At 39.5% G+C, this 17,342-nt stretch overlaps 1 protein-coding gene across 9 annotated transcripts in view; it reads left to right on the top strand.

Annotated features, from left to right (window-relative positions):
• The window catches only part of AGO3 (argonaute RISC catalytic component 3), a 139,720-nt gene that overhangs the window by 89,992 nt on the left and 32,386 nt on the right, over nucleotides 1-17,342 (top strand). For all 9 annotated transcript variants that reach the window (XM_007979423.3, XM_007979422.3, XM_037997061.2 and 6 more), the window contains 5 exons: nucleotides 3,657-3,841; nucleotides 10,019-10,178; nucleotides 12,014-12,104; nucleotides 15,496-15,690; nucleotides 16,021-16,155. In XM_007979423.3, coding sequence (XP_007977614.1) covers nucleotides 3,657-3,841; nucleotides 10,019-10,178; nucleotides 12,014-12,104; nucleotides 15,496-15,690; nucleotides 16,021-16,155 — 766 coding nt within the window. The remainder of the gene's footprint in view (nucleotides 1-3,656; nucleotides 3,842-10,018; nucleotides 10,179-12,013; nucleotides 12,105-15,495; nucleotides 15,691-16,020; nucleotides 16,156-17,342) is intronic.

The following is a 17,342-nucleotide window of genomic DNA, read 5'->3' as shown; positions in this document are numbered from 1 at the left end:
TTAGAACCAGAATAGGTTCAAAGAGACTCTGGCACCACCATATGGTTGAAGACTTATGGACAGAAAAAGGAAAGTGATGTACAGAAAATGAAAGTGAGGTACAGAAACAGCTGGATTGCTTACACCTTGATATTTGCCTTATTTGAACATGATTTGAACAGTTGGTTGCCTTTGATTGGCTAAAACTCAGCAATTGGTGCAAGAATAGGTTACAGCTTGTTTACACATGCAGATGACCATTCACTATGTACAGAGAAATCTTTAGGCCAAACTTTAAAAATGTAACGAGACAGCTTTAGGTGAAATTTAATGTAACACTACCTACCAGGTGAGGATTAACTAAGATCCTTATTTTTCTGTTGAGGATCTTGAATGAGTGGTTAAACTCCTTGTTTCTGTTTCCTTACTTTACAAGATGTGGCTTTCATCTCCACCACTTTTTCTATCTTCTTCAGATTCTGTCCTTCAGCTTCGAAGTGCTCAAAAATCTTCTGTTCAATTTTTTTTATTCAGCAATTTTCATATTACCTAACTTAATCTCTTAGGCTTCCAGACCTCCATTCTCAGTGCTCTTAAATCTCCCTTAAATCAGTGCTCTGCTAAAACTGGTTCCTGGAAGATTTCCTGTATCTTTATGCTTATCAGTTCCAATGGTCTCTTCTTAGCCATTATTTTTCTCAAAATTTGACCCCACCCACCCCCTTTTTTTTTTTGAGATGGGGTCTCACTCTGTTGCCCAGGCTGGAGTGCAGTGATACAGTCACAACTCACTGCAGCCTTAACTTCCCAGGCTCAAACGATCCTCCCACCTGAGCTTCCTAAGCAGCTGGGACTACAGGCATACGCCACCATGCCCAGCTGATTTTGTTTTTTTGTATACATAGGATCTCACTATGTTGCCTAGACTGGTCTCGAACTCCTGGACTCAAGCAGTCCTCCTGCCTTGGCCTCCCAAAGTGCTGGGATTACAGGCGTGAGCCACCGCACCCTGCCAACCTTCTTGACATCCTCCTCTCTTACCTTCTGGTTCTTTAGTTTACATTTTCTGACTTCTTTTCCTTTTCATTAGCTATCTCCTCTCCTTTGGGATTATCACACAGTCTCAGGGCTTCTGCTGTCACCCTTGTTTGAGAAATTTGGCTGTCATGAAAGAACACCAACTCCACTTGTGTAAACCTACTCTGAAACATTTAGACTTCTCTTTGACTAAGAGTAACATTCAAAATCAGTATGACATTTATTTATTTATTTTATTGAGACAGAGTCTCACTCTCTCACCCAGGCTGGAGTGCAGTGGCATGATCTCAGCTCACTGCAACCTTCACCTCCTGGGTTCAAGCGTAAAATCAGTATGACATTTAATATCTTTCACCAGTCTCCTAAGTCCTTTATCATTACTCCATTTTCACATATTCTGGACAAAGAAACTGGAGCACTATATTCCTTCTATCTCCCTGGCCTTTTTTTCCTGTTTCCACTCATGCAGCCCTTTACTGAGAATGCCTCCTTCCTCTCTCTACCCGTCAGTATCCTCTCCATTTGTCAGTTTTTGTGCAAAATACAATTGTATTATAATGATTTTATAAATGTATCACCTCTGGAATCTAATTTTCTTGAAGGAATGATCCTTGTCTAATTTAAATCTCTACTTATATAAAGTATGCCAATAACGAAACATGCTTGAGTGATACAGAGACCAATTTACCTCAGGCCATTTCAGAATTTGCCTTGCCTTCTTCATGGCAAGAAGAAATTAGAATGTGTGAAATAAAATTTTTTTCTATTTAATTCTGTTCATCCCTTTTTATTAATCCCAAATCTCTAAATGGATGCTTTAATGATCATGTAATATATATTTTTCCTCCAGAGTTTTTATCCCCCTGCTTTCAAGTGAAATGTCACAAGGATGGCTTATTACAATGCTATGATTATTTGACCTTGAAAGGCAAAAAAAAAAAAAAAAAATCCAATGTTTTTCAAACTTGAACTTTTTTTTTTTTCCGCTTTATATTTGTTATTCACAGCTTGAATAGATGTCTCAGAATCATGAGTTTGTGGCTCTTGTTCAGGCAAGTGAAAATACTCAATTTTGTACTTCTTTAATTAAGCACCAATAAGGAATAAGAGAAGGGAATTTCTACAAACTCCATCTCTGTCCTGAAGGAATCAGTGTTTTGAGCAAAGATCACTCAGATTCTTGACTTAGGACCTCAGTTGTTTTAAAAACAAGTGAAGCAATTGTTGCTCATTATTGCTTATTTATACTGAATTCAAAATTTTCTATAAATATGAAATTGGTGGCCGGGAGCAGGGGCTCATCCCTGTAATCCCCAGCACTTTGGGGGGCCAAGACGGATGGATTGCCTGAGGTCAGGAGTTCAAGACCAGCCTGACCAACATGGTGAAACCCCATCTCTACTAAAAATACAAAAATTAGCCAGGCGTGGTGGCACATGCCTATAATCCTAGCTACTTGGGAAGCTCAGGTGGGAGGATCTTTTGAGCCTGGGAAGTTGAGGCTGCAGTGAGTTGTGACTGTATCACTGCACTCCAGCCTGGGCAACACAGTGAGACCCCATCTCAAAAAAAAAAAAAGAATTGGTTTTGGGGGTTTTTCAGTGTAAATGAAAGTACATTAAAATACTGCCTGCCTCATCTGTTTGTTTCGAGACAGAGTCTTGCTCTGTCACCTAGGCTGGAATGCAGTGGCACAATCTTGGCTAACTGCAACCTCCACTTCCCAAATTCAAGTGATTGTCCTGCCTCAGCCTCCCAAGTAGCTGGGACTACAGGTGCCTGCTACAACACCAGATTAGTTTTGTATTTTTAGTAGACATGGGTTTTCACCATGTTGGCCAAGCTGGTCTCAAACTCCTGACCTCAAGTCATCCTCCTGCCTCAGCCTCCCAAATTGCTGGGACTGTAGGTGTGAGGCACCGCACCCGGCCTCATCTGTTTTTAAATTTTGTTTTTATATTTTTAAAAATGTCCTCTGAGGGCATAATCTTTTCTGCTATCCTAGTGTGAGATAGGTAATACTATAGAAATTCTGGCTCTACCATTTATCTAATCATTTGAGCTTTGTCCAAATATGTCCTATCTATGAAACTGTTTTCTGACCTGTAAAACAGGAATAATACTTGCCCTGCCTCTTTCTTATGAATCTTGTGAGATCAAATTAGAAAATATACAATACCAAAAATGTATCAAGCTTTTACCATGGTCTTGGGTGGTGTGCTAAGTGCTTTACATGTATGATCTCATTTAATCTTCACACCAACCCTGTAATTGAAGTAATCCTTTTACAGATGAGGAAAACTGAAGTAAGTGCCTAAAATTTTATAGCTAGTACATAGCAGAACTGGGAATGGAACTCTCCATACTAACTCTAGAGCTGAGCTCTTAACCAGCGTATACTATTAGTAATGCTCCTTGTAAACTACAGGATGCCGTGTAACTGTATAGAATGTTCTTAGTTTGCAAAATGGATTACTGACCGACTATTGCCTTTGACGTCAGTAGTCTGGTGACCTCTCATATATGGAGCACACAAATCTTTGCTTCATCCTTCCATTCCCTTCCCAAACTTCCCATTACTACTTTGTAGGAATTCATGACTAGACAAAGGTTTTATATTTAGTGGTTTCTCCTTCTAGGGGTTTCACAGACCAGCTGCGTAAGATTTCTAAGGATGCAGGGATGCCCATCCAGGGCCAGCCATGCTTCTGCAAATATGCACAGGGGGCAGACAGCGTAGAGCCCATGTTCCGGCATCTCAAGAACACATATTCTGGCCTACAGCTTATTATCGTCATCCTGCCAGGGAAGACACCAGTGTATGGTAAGGATATCTTAAGACTGCATTTTTCCTCAAGTACTTGATATCCTTTTAGGATTATGCTAAAACATATCCTAAAACCTTCAAATATTAAAATATAGTTTATGATACAGTATTTTAAACCATGTATTATTACTTGAAGACAAATTAATATAGAAAACTAAATAGTCCAAGATGAGACACTGTAAAAGGAGTTGCAATAGTAAAAAGAGGCATCACATAACAATGGCTAAAGGAAGAATTATTGAGTAAAAATGGCATTGAGATAATTTGAGTATCAGTGTAATGTAGTGGTTAAAAGCACAGGCTATCAAATTAAACTGTGTTTCTCAATATTCAGGTACTGCTGGTTCTATTACCTGTGTGATTTGGCTGAATTACTTAATCACACTAGCCCTTAGTTTCCTCATCTCTGGAACTGGGATACTATTTATGTGTGTATGTGGTATGTATGTATGGGATAGGATCTCACTCAGTCTTTCAGGCTAGAGTGCAGTGGTGTGATCATGGCTTACTGCAGCCTTGACCTCTTGGGATCAAGCAATCCTCCTGCCTCGTCCTCCCAAGTAGCTGGAACTACAGGCATGTGCCACCACACTGGGCTAATTTTTAATTTTTTTGTAGAGACAGGATCTCACTATGTTTCTCGGGTTGGTCTCAAACTCCTGGGCTCAAGCAGTCCTTAAACCTTGGCCTCGTGAAATGCAGGGATTACAGATGTGAGCCACTGTGCCCAGCCTCTTTCTGGTTTTAATTGGGCATTTTATATGATTCTATTTTCTTTCCTCTTTTAGTGTATCAGTTATACTTCCTTTATATATAGCACACATACCGTGGGATACTAATAATACCTAATCCATATATAGGGTAGTTGTAAGGATTAACTGAGTCTAGGTATATAAAGGGCCTAGAATAGCACCTGTCATGTAAACAGTAAATGTTAACTATTATTATTAAAAATGAAATTTTGTGAGATTAATAAGCTAAATATAAATCATTGAATCATAGAAAAATACAAAGAAAATATAATTTTCAAACCACTGAATGGGGTAAAATCATGTAAGTTTAGAAATAATAGAAGAAATCAAAAAAGAAAATTGTCAGATTTGATTGAGTAAACACTAAAATTTTTTTCTTTCTTTTTTTTTTTTTTTTTTTGAGACAGAGTCTCGCTCTGTCACCCAGGTTGGAGTGCAGTGGTGCAATCTCAGCTCACAGCAAGCTCTGCCTCCTGGGTTCATGCCATTTTCCTGCCTCAGCCTCCCGAGTAGCTGGGACTACAGGAACCTGCCACCATGCCCGGCTAATTTTTTTGTATTTTTTAGTAAAGACAGGGTTTCACCATGTTAGCCAGGATAGTCTCAATCTCCTGACCTCATGATCTTCCCGCCTCAGCCTCCCAAAGTGCTAGAATTATAGGCATGAGCCACCACGCCTGGCCTTTTTTATTTATTTTTATTTTTATTTTTTGAGACGGGGTCTCGCTCTGTTGCCCAGGCTGGAGTGCAGTGGCATGATCGTGGCTCACTGCAACCTCCACCTCCTGGGTTCAAGCTGTTCTCCTGCCTCAGCCTCCCTAGTAGCTGGGTCTATAGGCATGTGCCACCATGCCTGGTTGATTTTTATATTTTTAGTAGAGACAGGGTTTCACTATGTTGGCCAGGGTGGTCTCAAACTCCTGACCTCAGGTGATCTGCCCACCTTGGCCTCCCACAGTGCTAAGATTACAGGCGTGAGCCTAAATTTCCTACGTGTCACAGATGTACTAAAATGGAAAGAAAACCAACAGAGTATGGAAAATATTTGTAACAAATAGAAACAATAAACAAGTAGTTTATTATTAGTTAAATAAAAACCTTCTTTTGCCGGGCGCGGTGGCTCAAGCCTGTAATCCCAGCACTTTGGGAGGCCGAGACGGGTGGATCACGAGGTCAGGAGATCGAGACCATCCTGGCTAACACGGTGAAACCCCATCTCTACTAAAAAATACAAAAAACTAGCTGGGCGAGGTGGCGGGCGCCTGTAGTCCCAGCTACTCGGGAGGCTGAGGCAGGAGAATGGCGTGAACCCGGGAGGCGGAGCTTGCAGTGAGCTGAGATCCGGCCACTGCACTCCAGCCTGGATGACAGAGCGAGACTCCGTCTCAAGAAAAATAAAAAAAAAATGAAATAAAAACTTTCTTTTTTTAGATTAATGAGAAAAGAATGTAAACTGAAATTTTTTAGTAAAAACAAAGCAAGTAAATACATGAGAAAATGTTTGTTTTTATTAGTAGTTAAAGAAAAATTCAGACTAGATGCAGTGGCTTGTGCCTGTAATCCCAGCTTTTTGAGAAGCCGAGGTGGGCAGATTGCTTGAGTTCAGGAATTCGAGACTAGCCTGGGCAACATGGCAAAACCTCATATCTGCAAAAAAATAGAAAAATTAGCCAGGCATGGTAGTACACATCTGTGGTCCTAGCCATTTGGGAGGCTGAGATAGGAAGATTGCTTGAGCCCAGTAGGTGGAGGTTGCAGTGAACCAAAATCATGCCACTGCACTCCAGCCTGGGCAAGAGCAAGATGCTTTCTCAAAAAAAAAAAAAAAAAAAAAGTACAAACCAATAAAGGGAAAAATGTGCTACCAAATTAGCAAATATATTTAAATATTATAATACCTAGTGCTTGTGAGTATGCAGTATATTAATACATTGCTGATGGTAGTATAAATTGATATTACCCTTTTCATCAAAACTGTAAACATGCCTGGGCTGGTCTCAAACTCCTGCCCTGAAGTGATCCTCACGCCTCAGCCTCCCAATGCTGGGATTACAGGCATGCACCACTGCTCCTGGTCCCTCTTGGTTTTAATTGAGCATTTTGTATAATTCTACTTTTCGTTCTCTTTTAGCTTATCAATTAGACTTCCTTTAAAATGTTATGTGGTGTTTTCCCTAGACTTTTAAATATATATTTACAACTAATCTAAGTCTACTTTTGAGTAACATTATACCACTTCCTAGATAGTGTAGAGATACCTTGTAACAGAATGCTCACAATTTTTCCCTTCTGTACCTTATATTTCTGTCATTTATTCCACTTATCTATTAGCTATAACTACCTAATACACTGTTGCTATTACTATTTTGAACAAATAATCATCTATTAGCTCAATTAAGAATATGAAAATACAAGATTTTATTTTACCTGTATTTATTTGCTGACCTTTAAACTTCCTTCTTACTTTTGTTTTGTTTTGTTTTTTAGAGACAGGTCTTGCTATGTTGCCCATGCTGGAGTTCAGTGGCTATTGTCAGGCATGACCACAGCGCACTGCAGCCCCAAACTCCTGGGCTCAAGTACTCTTCCCACCTCAGCCTCCTCAGTAGCTGGGACTCCAGGCATGACCCACACTGTACCCTGCTTTTCCTTCATTTATGATTTCTGATCTGTATCATTTTCCTTCTCTCTGGAAAATTCTTTTAATATTTCTTGCTAAGCATTTCTACCAGCAAGAAATTCCTTGTTTTTATTTGTTTGAGAAACTCTCTATTTCTCCTTCATTTTTTTTTTGAGTCACATAATGATTTAATATTTACTTGCAAATCATTCACTCACATAATTTCAAGTACTAAGTCATTCTGGAATTCTTACATTCTGACATTAAGAACATTCACATGTTGTACAGCCATCATCAGCATCCATTTCCAGAACTTTTTGTTCATTATCCCAAACTGAAACTCTTTATCCATTAAACAATAACTTTAATATCCATTAAACCTTATGTAACCCCTAGAAAGCACTATTCTACTTTCCGCTTCTATGAATTTGACTATTCTAGTTTCCTTGTGTACATGAATCCTATCATATTTGGCCTTTGGCATAATATCCTCAAGGTTCATCCATGTTGTACTATATGTCAGAATGTTCTTCCTTTTTCAGGTTGAATAATATTCCATTGTGTGTGTGTGTGTGTGTGTGTGTATATATACCACATTTTGTTTATTCATCTGTTGATGGTCACTTGGGTTGCTTCTACACTTTAGCGATTGTGAGTAATGCTGCTGTGAACATAGGTGTACAAATATCTCTTCACAACCCTGTTTTCAGCTATTTTGGGTATACACCTAATAAGGGGCATTGCTGCATCATATGGTAATTCTATTTTTAATTTCCTGAGGAACCTCTGCAGTGTTTTCCACAGTGGCTGCACCATTTTACATGCCCACCAACAGTGCACAGGAGTTCCAGTTTCTCCACATCCTCACCCCAATGTTTGTTATTTTCTGGCTTTTTCATAGTAGCCATCCTAATGAGTGTGAAGTGGTATCTCATGTTTTTGATTTTGCATTTTCCTAAATGATTAGAGATGTTGGACATCTTTTCATGTGCTTATGGGTCATTTTCCTGTTTAGAGAAATGTGTATTGTCATTTGCCCTTTTTTTTAAGGCAAGGTCTCACTCTGTCACCCAGTCCGGAGTGCAATGATATGATCATAGTTCGCTGCAGCCTCCATCTCCTGGGCCCATGCAATCCTCCTGCCTCAGCCTCCTGAGTAGCTGGGACTAAAAGCATATACCATCATGCCTGGCTAATTTTTTTAAAAAATTTGGTAGGGATGGGGTGTTGATTTGTTGCCTAAGCTGGTCTCTAACTCCTGGGCTCAAGCAATCCTCCCGCCTCAGCTTACCAAAGTGCTGGGATTACAGGTGTGAGACATTGCACCCATTTTTCTGTTTTTTATACATAAAAAGTTATGCTGGGTGCGGTGGCTCACACCTGTAATCCCAGCACTTTGGGAGGCCAAGACGAGTGGATCACTTGAAGTCAGGAGTTCAAGACCAGCCTGGCCAACATGGCGAGACCCCATCTCTACTAAAAATACAGAAATTGTCTGGGCATAGTGGCTCATGCCTGTAGTCTAAGCACTTTGGGAGGCTGAAGCGGATGGATCACCTGAGGTCAGGAGTTCAAGAACAGCCTGGCCAATGTGGTAAAACCCCATCTCTACTAAAAATACAAAAAAAAAAAAAAAAAATTAGCAGGGCATGGTGGCAGGTGCCTGTAATCCCAGCTACTTCAGGAGGCTGAGGCAGGAGAATCGCTTGAACCCAGAAGGTGAAGGTTGCAGTGAGCCGAGATTGCACCATTGCACTCCAGGCCTGGGCAACAAGAGCGAAACTCAGTCTCAAAAAAATAAATAAATAAATAAAAATACAGAAATTAGCTGGGCAAGGTGGCACACACCTGTAATCCCAGCTACTCGGGAGGCTGAGGCAGGAGAATTGCTTGAACCTGGGAGGCAGAGGTTGCAGTGAGCTGAGATCACGCCACTGCACCCTAGCCTAGGTGACAGAATGAGACTCCATCTCAAAAGAAAAAAGTTATGGCTGGGTGCAGTGGCTCTTGCCTGTAATCCCAACACTTTGGGAGGCTGGGGCAGGAGGATCACGGATCACTTGAGCTCAGAAGTTTGAGACCAGCCTGGGCAACATGGTGAGACCTCATCTCTACTTAAAAAAAAAAAAAAAAAAAGCTTGGTGTGGTGCATGCCAGCCACTTGGGAGGCTGAGGCAAGAGGATCGCTTTAGCTTAAGTGGTTGAGACTGCAGTGATCCGTGATCGTGCCACTGCACTCCAGCCTGGGTGACGGAGTGATGAGATCCTCTCAAAAAAAAAGAAAAAAAAAGGTTACACACACCGAAATATTTATGATGGTTATAATGGCAGAGAGGGGAAAGGAACAGGGGACTTTTATTCTTTGTGCTATAATACCTCTGAATTTTTAAATTGAAGATGAGAGAATAGGATTGAAAGCTGTACGTGTTCTGTGATTACAAGTACATTAAAATGATATAAATGAGAAAATTATTGGAAGAGAGTACTATAAAATGATAACAAGGGATTATGTACATGTTTCATTTTATGCTTTTCAGTTATTGCGGTTATACTATGATAAAAATACACCTTTTATACAAAGAAGAAAACAACTAGAAAAATTGTCACTAAATACTTAAGCTAATCTTCAAAGCAGTATACTTTCAATTTTAACAGCATTGCCTTAGTACTGTATTGGCATAATTTTTGGTATCCTGTAATACAATGATGTATTTTAAGGGGGAAACAGAAGCTTTATTTTCAGTATGTAAAATTGTTTTCAGGTCTTTTTTTCTGACTAGAGGTTTTGCATCTGTTCCGTAGCGGAAGTGAAACGTGTAGGAGACACACTTTTGGGTATGGCCACACAATGTGTTCAAGTCAAGAATGTAATAAAAACATCTCCTCAAACTCTCTCAAACTTGTGCCTAAAGATAAATGTTAAACTCGGAGGAATCAATAATATCCTTGTACCTCATCAAAGGTAAGATATGCTAATCACTTATGAAAATATTATTTTTTAAATTTTCATTTGTCTACATATGACCATATCTAACTACTATAAGAGCTGTGTAAGAGACCCCCTTAATAATTCCTACCGTGGGAGATTCATAGGCATTTTGGTAAAAAATTAAAATAATCTGGATTGGCAAGGGTCAGAGATTCTCTTGTGAAAATGCCCCCCACAATTTTGTTTTATTTTTTATTTATTTATTTTTTTGAGACAGAGTCTTGCTCAGTCGCCCAGGCTGGAGTGCAGTGGCGCGATCTTGGCTCACTGCAAGCTCCGCCTTCCGGGTTCCCGCCATTCTCCTGCCTCAGCCTCCCAAGTAGCTGGGACTACAGGCGCCCGCCACCTCGCCCGGCTAATTTTTTGCATTTTTAGTAGAGACGGGGTTTCACCATGTTAGCCAGGATGGTCTCGATCTCCTGACCTCGTGATCCGCCCACCTCGGCCTCCCAAAGTGCTGGGATTACAGGCGTGAGCCACCGCGCCCGGCCCTTTGTTTTATTTTTTAAGCAAAGAATGAAGCAACAAAAGCAGAGATTTATTGAAAATGAAAGTACACTCCACAGGGTGGGAGCAGGCTTGAGCCCCAGCAATTTTCATTTAGTATGCAAAGTACCTCTTACCTAGCCAGAAAGTATCCAGAGATTTATTTCTCACTGGAGAGCCCAGCTTGAAGAATTTTCACTTTATTTGGTAATCATCTTCAATCTGGTTTCATGAGGCTGCTCACTTACCTGGAATGTGAAGGACAGAAGGACCTGGAGGCCCAGATTAGTCAATTAAGTAAGCCATATCAGCCCTCCTGCTGTAGTCAGTGAGAAAGCATATTACTGTTCGATCACCCTTCTTCGAGCTAGAACTCTTAGGAAGTGTGAGACACCACGACCTAGAAACGAGGTAGCTTATTGTGCAAGTCTCTGAGGAAGAGGCCACTTTTCAGAGAACTGAACAAGTTCCCTTTTAATAGTTGAAGCAATTAGGCCTCCAAAAAGTTAACTACACACCACAAATAAACTAGAATAAGGATTGGACCATGTTTGTTTGACACAAAAGTCCTTTTTTTCCTCTTTTTCCATGCCACCTCTACTTTCTACCCCTGTTCAATATGAGATGAGATCCATAAATGAGATAAATAAAGAATTTTATCAACAAGTCCAACATGGTGAAACTTCATCTCTACAAAAAATAGAAAGATTAGCCATGTGTGGTGGCACGTGCCTGTCATTCCAGCTACTCCAGAGGCTGTGGTGGGAGGATTGCCTGAGCCCGGGGAAGTCAAGGCTGCAGTGAACCGTGATTACACCACTGCACTCCAGCCTGGGCAACACAGTGAGACCCTGTCTCAAAAAAACAGCAATAACATAAAGTAAAATAAAAGGAAATGCTAGCTACTTTATGACCATTGAATATATGTTACTCAAATTTATACTTTCGGCCAGGGCGTGGGAGAAGTAGATTCCCAAAACCCCTTCCAGTCTAAAGTGTAATGATTCCTTTTTCCCTTGAGAGATTACACAGGTTTAAAATATAAGTCGATTTTTAAACAGTGATAAAAATTTGTGGATCATAAGGAAGTTTATAATTTTGTGCCCATGTTGGAGAATACTAGCATCTGTTAATATTAATATAGCCCTTTTCAACCACCAGCATCACTATTTTAGACAAAATTCTGCTGTGAATAAGACTTTGGATTACATAGGACTTCCTCTGTGCTGTCAATAACTTGAAGTTATGTTGCAATTGTGTGAAACAGATAAATGGATAATTAAAAAATGAAATATCTAACCCTTTTTCAAAATGTGTTGAAGACCTTCTGTGTTCCAGCAACCAGTGATCTTTTTGGGAGCCGATGTCACTCATCCACCTGCTGGTGATGGAAAGAAGCCTTCTATTGCTGCTGTGAGTGTTCGCCTGAGGTTGACAGACCAGTATCAATTTTGCAGTTTCAACTTTTTGACTTTTAATATTTTCTTTGTAGCCAACTTTCATAAATGTTCTTTGGGTTTTTGAAAAGAGTGATTATTCTCTGGTTTGGGGTTTACAAGTTCCATATGTAACTATTAAATCAAGTTTGCTAGTTATATCATTCAAATCTTCTGTATTATACTTTATCTACTTGACCTCTCCATGCTTATGCATTTTTAGTTACTTTTTGTTGTTTTGAATAGTTTGTATATTTCAGTAATGTCTTTGTCATAGAAAGATGCATTACATATCAGCCTGGTGGATTACATTTTTTTAACATATAAAATGTCTTCCACCTTCATCCAGTTCAATACTTTGCACCTGAATTCTTTTATTTTATTTTACTTTGTTTTATTTCTTTTTTTCAGACAGAGTTATCTTGTTGCCCAGGCTGGAGTGCAGTGACACAATCTCAGCTCACTGCAACCTCCGTGTCCCAGGTTCAATCGATTCTCCTGCCTCAGCCTCCCGAGTAGCTGGGAGTACAGGCACCTGCCACCATGCCCAGCTAATTTTTCATACTTTTTAGTAGAGACGGAGCTTCACCATGTTGGCCAGGCTTGTCTTGAATTCCTGATCTCAGTCTACCCGCCTCTGCCTCCCAAATTGCTTAGATTACAGGTGTGAGCTACCGCGCCTGGCCAAATTCTTTATTTTACTATTGCCACTCCTGCTTTTAGCATCTGCCTATTTTTAATTTGCTCTCTATTTGTAACCTTTTTGTGTCAGTTTAAGTGTGTTTCTTATAAACTTGAGAAAGTCTGATAATATTTTACCCATTTTGAAAATCACTTGATTTTAACAAATAGCCAACATTTTGAAAATATGTACATATTTTAGGCTTATTTAATAAACTTCAGAAATTAAACTGTAAGATTTAATTGGCCAGGCGCGGTGGCTCATGCCTGTAATCCTGACACTTTGGGAGGCTGAGGCGGGTGGATCACTTGAGGTCAGGAGTTTGAGACCAGCCTGACCAACATGGTGAAACCACATCTCTGTGAAAAATACGAAATTAGCCTGACGTGGTGGCAGGTGCCTTAAAGTACCTACCTGGGTGACAGAGGGAGACCCCGTTTCAAAAAAAAAGATTTCATATTTTTTCTATGATCCATTGTAATCTTCACATAAATTGTACGTTTTAGGAATCTGATAAATCCAATTCATCCCTGAAAATGATAGTAATATTTAAATTTTCACTTCAAGGTTTCAAAGCTATTTTTATTAGTATAAAGGAAATTAATTTTTATCTATTCTCTTGCTTTGTTTTTTTTTGTTTTTTTTTTTTTTGAGACAGAGTCTTGCTCTGTTGCCCAGGCTGGAGTGCAGTGGCGCAGTCTCTGCTCACTGCAAGCTCCGCCTCCTGTGTTCACACCATTCTCCTGCCTCAGCCTCCTGAGTAGCTGAGACTACAGGCACCCGCCACCACGCCCAGCTAATTTTTCATATTATTTTAGTAGAGACAGGGTTTCACCGTGTTAACCAGGATAGTCTCGATCTTCTGACCTCGTGATCTGCCCACCTCGGCCTCCCAAAGTGCTGGGATTACAGGCGTGAGCCACCACGCCCAGCCGTGTATTTTTAATGCTATTCATGAATTATTTTCTTTAAATGTTCAGTGGTTGTATTGAGTCATCTCTAACATTCATTAAAGTGTTCTTATAGATGATAAAATGATAAAGAAAGGAACTGAAAAGACTTCCTTGGATTTGCTACTTTGGGTCATTTTCCAAAAGGTTTAAGCATATTTTAATTCCATTGGACTTCTGGTAGTCATTGTCTTTTTCTACTAAATCCATTTCTACCAAATACCCACTTTCTTTTATGGTTATCAGAAATCTTGTAAATAGAATTTATTGGTTGATTCTTTTTCGGTATATGGCTTCTATCCCCAAGAACTTAGAGAGTAGTGTAAGAAACTAATGTAAGTAATGAATGCCACATAGTACAATAGGTGTTATCACGATAACAAAGTAACAACATTTAAGTTGCAAGAACCTGGTGTGTTTTGGGAATGTTGAGAAATATAAGGAATTGGAACATAGTATACTGCAGGCTGTGAGGCTAGGAAGCTTTTGTGAGGCATTTTGTTCTATCCCAGGGGTCTGGATTTATTCTTAGTAGCGAGATACCTTTCAAGGGAAAGAAATGGTCAAAGTTCCATTTTTGAAGCATGACTTTGGTATAGGTTAACTGGAAGAGAGTCTGGAGGCAGTGACCAGCTCTAGGCTCTGATCAGAATAGTGTTATAAGTTCATGCTTTGAGGTCTCTTCTCCAAAGACATAACAATATTAGACACAGAAAGAGAAAATTAATATAGCTGGTTTCAAAACCAAGATTAACTTCTCTGAGGACCAGATACAGAACACAAATACAGCTCAATAAGACTGTATAGATTCAGGCCGAGAGGGAAAATTCTGATTTTAAAATGTATGAAGCGTAACAGTTCTAAGATGAAGCTAAAGTCTTAAGTATGGCTTCTGAGATAGGTTGCTAAAGTGGAAGAGATAGGAAGAAAAATCAGTGGTTTGAATTGGTCCTTATTTTTGCTTATTTCCTTTCTCTTACTCTCTTATACACATCTTTTTGTCTTTTTCCTTCCTCACTAATCTTTAAGTCTACCAGCAACACAAAGAATCTAGTTGTTAAATGTATAGTTCAGCCTAGTTATAAGAAAAATAGTTTTTTACCCTATACTAGGTGTTTTATTCTGTTTTTCAATGGGAAGTACTATTCTTTTTAATTTTTTTAAAAGATGGGGTAGGCTGGGCGCAGTGGCTCACACCTGTAATCCTAGCACTTTGGGAGGCCAAGGCAGGCGGATCACGAGGTCAAGATATCGAGACATCCTGGCCAACATGGTGAAACCTTGTCTCTACTAAAAGTACAAAAATTAGCTGGGCGTGGTGGTGCATGCCTGTAGTCCTAGCTACTCTGGAGGCTGAGGCAGGAGAATCGCTTGAACCCAGGAGGTGGATGTTGCAGTGAGCCGAGATCGCACCACTGCACTCCATACTGGTGACAGAGCAAGACTGCGTCTCAAAAAAAAAAAAGAGAGAAAGAGAGAGATGGGGTCTTGCTCTTTTGCCCAGGCTGGCCTCAAATTTCTGGGTACAAGTGATCCTCCTGCCTCAGCTTCCTGAGTAGCTGGAACTACAGGCACATGCCATCATACCCAACTCAGAATTACTATTTTTGATTACTTTCAAAGTAAACAGTGATAAACGGTACGGTTACAGTAAAATAAAAATGTAAATGAATTCATGTAATTTTGATTATCATTTATTTTTATTTATTTATTTATTTTTACTTTTTCTAACCTAGGTTGTAGGTAGTATGGATGCCCACCCAAGCAGATACTGTGCCACAGTAAGAGTTCAGAGACCCCGACAGGAGATCATCCAGGATTTGGCCTCCATGGTCCGGGAACTTCTTATTCAATTTTATAAGTCAACTCGGTTCAAGCCTACTCGTATCATCTTTTATCGGGATGGTGTTTCAGAGGGGCAGTTTAGGCAGGTTGGTTACCTAGAATCTCATCAGACTGTGGTGAAATCAGATATTGTGTTTATAATATGGTGTCTAGTTCTAGAGTTAAAAACCTTTTTAGAGTTCCCCAAGTCAAAACTTGGTGTTTTCTTAGATCGTCTTTTTGAAAATGTTCCCTACAAATGTGTATGCCTTACTTGCTAAGACCATGTTCTGATAATTATTAAAATGGAATCAAGAAGCATATTAGCTTTAGAGCGATGAAATTAAGGAATCCTGAGATTAAATCATTATCCTTCTTTGAAGTATATAAAAACAAATAGCTGACTATATTAAATCTTTCCATTTCATATTCTCTAGGTATTATATTATGAACTACTAGCAATTCGAGAAGCCTGCATCAGTTTGGAGAAAGACTATCAACCTGGAATAACCTACATTGTAGTTCAGAAGAGACACCACACTCGATTATTTTGTGCTGATAGGACAGAAAGGGTAATCTCACCTCTGTTGTAATACTATTGTAAACCAAGCTTATCCAACATAGTTCATAGAACATTCAACAAGGGCCCTCTGCCAACAGCAGGGTTTCCAATATACAGTAGCAAATTTCAACAATTACATTATGAGTATAGAAGCATCAAAATAGATTATTTTTAACTTTCTAGAATTTCTAGTTACACTCCAAATGTTCAAAATCTCATTCTACTTTTTTGTTGTGAAGAAACTCATAGTTTTAAGATTATTTTTCTATTCATCTTTTCCTAAAATCTTCAGAAAAAAAGGTACATTGTCTTTTTAAAATATCTGATACAAATTAGTTTTTTTAAAAAGTGGAAATTCAGGCCAGGCACAGTGGCTCATGCCTGTAATTCCAGCACCTTGGGAGGCCAAGGCAGGCGGATCATTTGAGGTTGGGAGTTCGAGACCAGCCTGGCCAGCACAGTGAAACCCTGTCTCTACTAAAAATACAAAACTTAGCCGGGCGTGGTGACACACATCTGTAATCCCAGCTACTCGGAAGGCTGAGGCAGGAGAATTGCTTAAACCCAGCAGGTGGAGGTTGCAGTGAGCCGAGATGGTGCCACAGTACTCCAGCCTGGGCAAGAGAGCAAGACTCCATCTCAAAAAAAAAAAAAAAAAAAAAAGTGAAAATTTATACATACTAACTTTTAAGCCATGTTTCCTTTAAAGTTCACAGAATCATTTTATGCATTTTATAATGTGAATGTATATTTTTTATAATTAGGAAGGAAAGAGAGGTATAAATACCTAAGGAAATATGTTTTCTTATCTGTGTGCAGCAAGATAGCAGTCTTACTGTCATTTTCAGTGCTCTGATCCCATCTGCCCCCATCCTGCAAATCCTGGAGCAGAGAAATCTAATGGTACCAAGTGTTGTATCCCCTTGAGAAATGGATTTGATAGAAAGGACTACGAGAGGGGTGTTTGTCTTTGCCATACATACTCACTGTATTCCTTTGGGCAGGCAACTTAACATCTCTATACCTGCTTATTTCTTAGCAAGATTGGATAATATTAATGTCTACCTTATTTGGGTTGTTGGGAGAATTAAATAAAGTACGTAATGCACTTAGAACAGGGCTTGGCCCACACTTAAGTACTCAGTAAAGATTGGCTAGCTCTCATTAGTATCATGATGAGAACAAAAAAAAATTTTA

Source organism: Chlorocebus sabaeus, chromosome 20 (genome assembly GCF_047675955.1).
Source record: "Chlorocebus sabaeus isolate Y175 chromosome 20, mChlSab1.0.hap1, whole genome shotgun sequence".
NCBI lineage: Eukaryota > Metazoa > Chordata > Mammalia > Primates > Cercopithecidae > Chlorocebus > Chlorocebus sabaeus.
Note: the sequence above shows the minus strand (reverse complement) of the source record. Positions and strands in the feature narration are given on the sequence as shown.